This window comes from Penaeus monodon, chromosome 31 (assembly GCF_015228065.2).
Source record: "Penaeus monodon isolate SGIC_2016 chromosome 31, NSTDA_Pmon_1, whole genome shotgun sequence".
In the NCBI taxonomy this organism is placed as follows: domain Eukaryota; kingdom Metazoa; phylum Arthropoda; class Malacostraca; order Decapoda; family Penaeidae; genus Penaeus; species Penaeus monodon.
The window spans coordinates 24,071,083-24,071,708 of record NC_051416.1 but is presented as its reverse complement, the minus strand read 5'-3'; the positions used below and the strand labels follow the sequence as shown (position 1 = coordinate 24,071,708).

The following is a 626-nucleotide window of genomic DNA, read 5'->3' as shown; positions in this document are numbered from 1 at the left end:
GCTTTCTGAAATAAAACTGAACAGTATTTTTTATGCCCCGGCCTTCATTCACTCTTTTGTAATGGACTACCAAAACCATACACAGGACAATAAACTATTTTCTCAATTACAAATCAAAAACATCTTTGCAAACAATGGTAGCCACCTTTCCTGCAGAGTGAAGTGCCTTATGCTATAACTTGTATTTCTCCTTAAGGTGTGAGCAGAAGTTGATGTATTGCCCATCGGCAAGCTTCTGTTTGACCTTCTTCTGTGGTTCATCAAATAGCTGCACGCCTTCCAATCCTTCATCCTCAAGCTTGTCCCCAATATCCACGCTCTTTCCCCCTGTTCCCACTTCCTTGTCAGCCCCAACCTGCAAAATAATTCCCTGGTGAGCAGCATCCTGTAAAAACAAATGGACAGCAAGTCAACCTCAGACACATCTCTCACTGCTGGTTTTGGTCACTTGGTACAGAAAACTAAAAGAGAAGAGATAGAAAAAAACAACAAAATAATAATACAAACAAGTGGTACATGAATCAGGCTAAATCTTTTGTCCATGCCAGAATGTAACTAGTAATGTTAACCCATTGCTGCCAGGTACATTTTGCTTACAAATAAATGGCTCCACCATGGAGTCAACA

The 626-nt window shown here is 40.4% G+C and overlaps 1 protein-coding gene across 2 annotated transcripts in view; it reads right to left on the bottom strand.

Moving 5' to 3' along the window:
• The window catches only part of LOC119593117 (regulator of G-protein signaling 10-like), a 10,150-nt gene continuing 9,524 nt past the window's right edge, over nt 1–626 (bottom strand). The window contains exon 4 of one of the 2 annotated variants that reach the window (XM_037942079.1): nt 1–385. In XM_037942079.1, coding sequence (XP_037798007.1) covers nt 173–385 — 213 coding nt within the window. In that variant the 3' untranslated portion in view covers nt 1–172. The remainder of the gene's footprint in view (nt 386–626) is intronic. The other variant, XM_037942080.1, reaches the window with a different exon arrangement.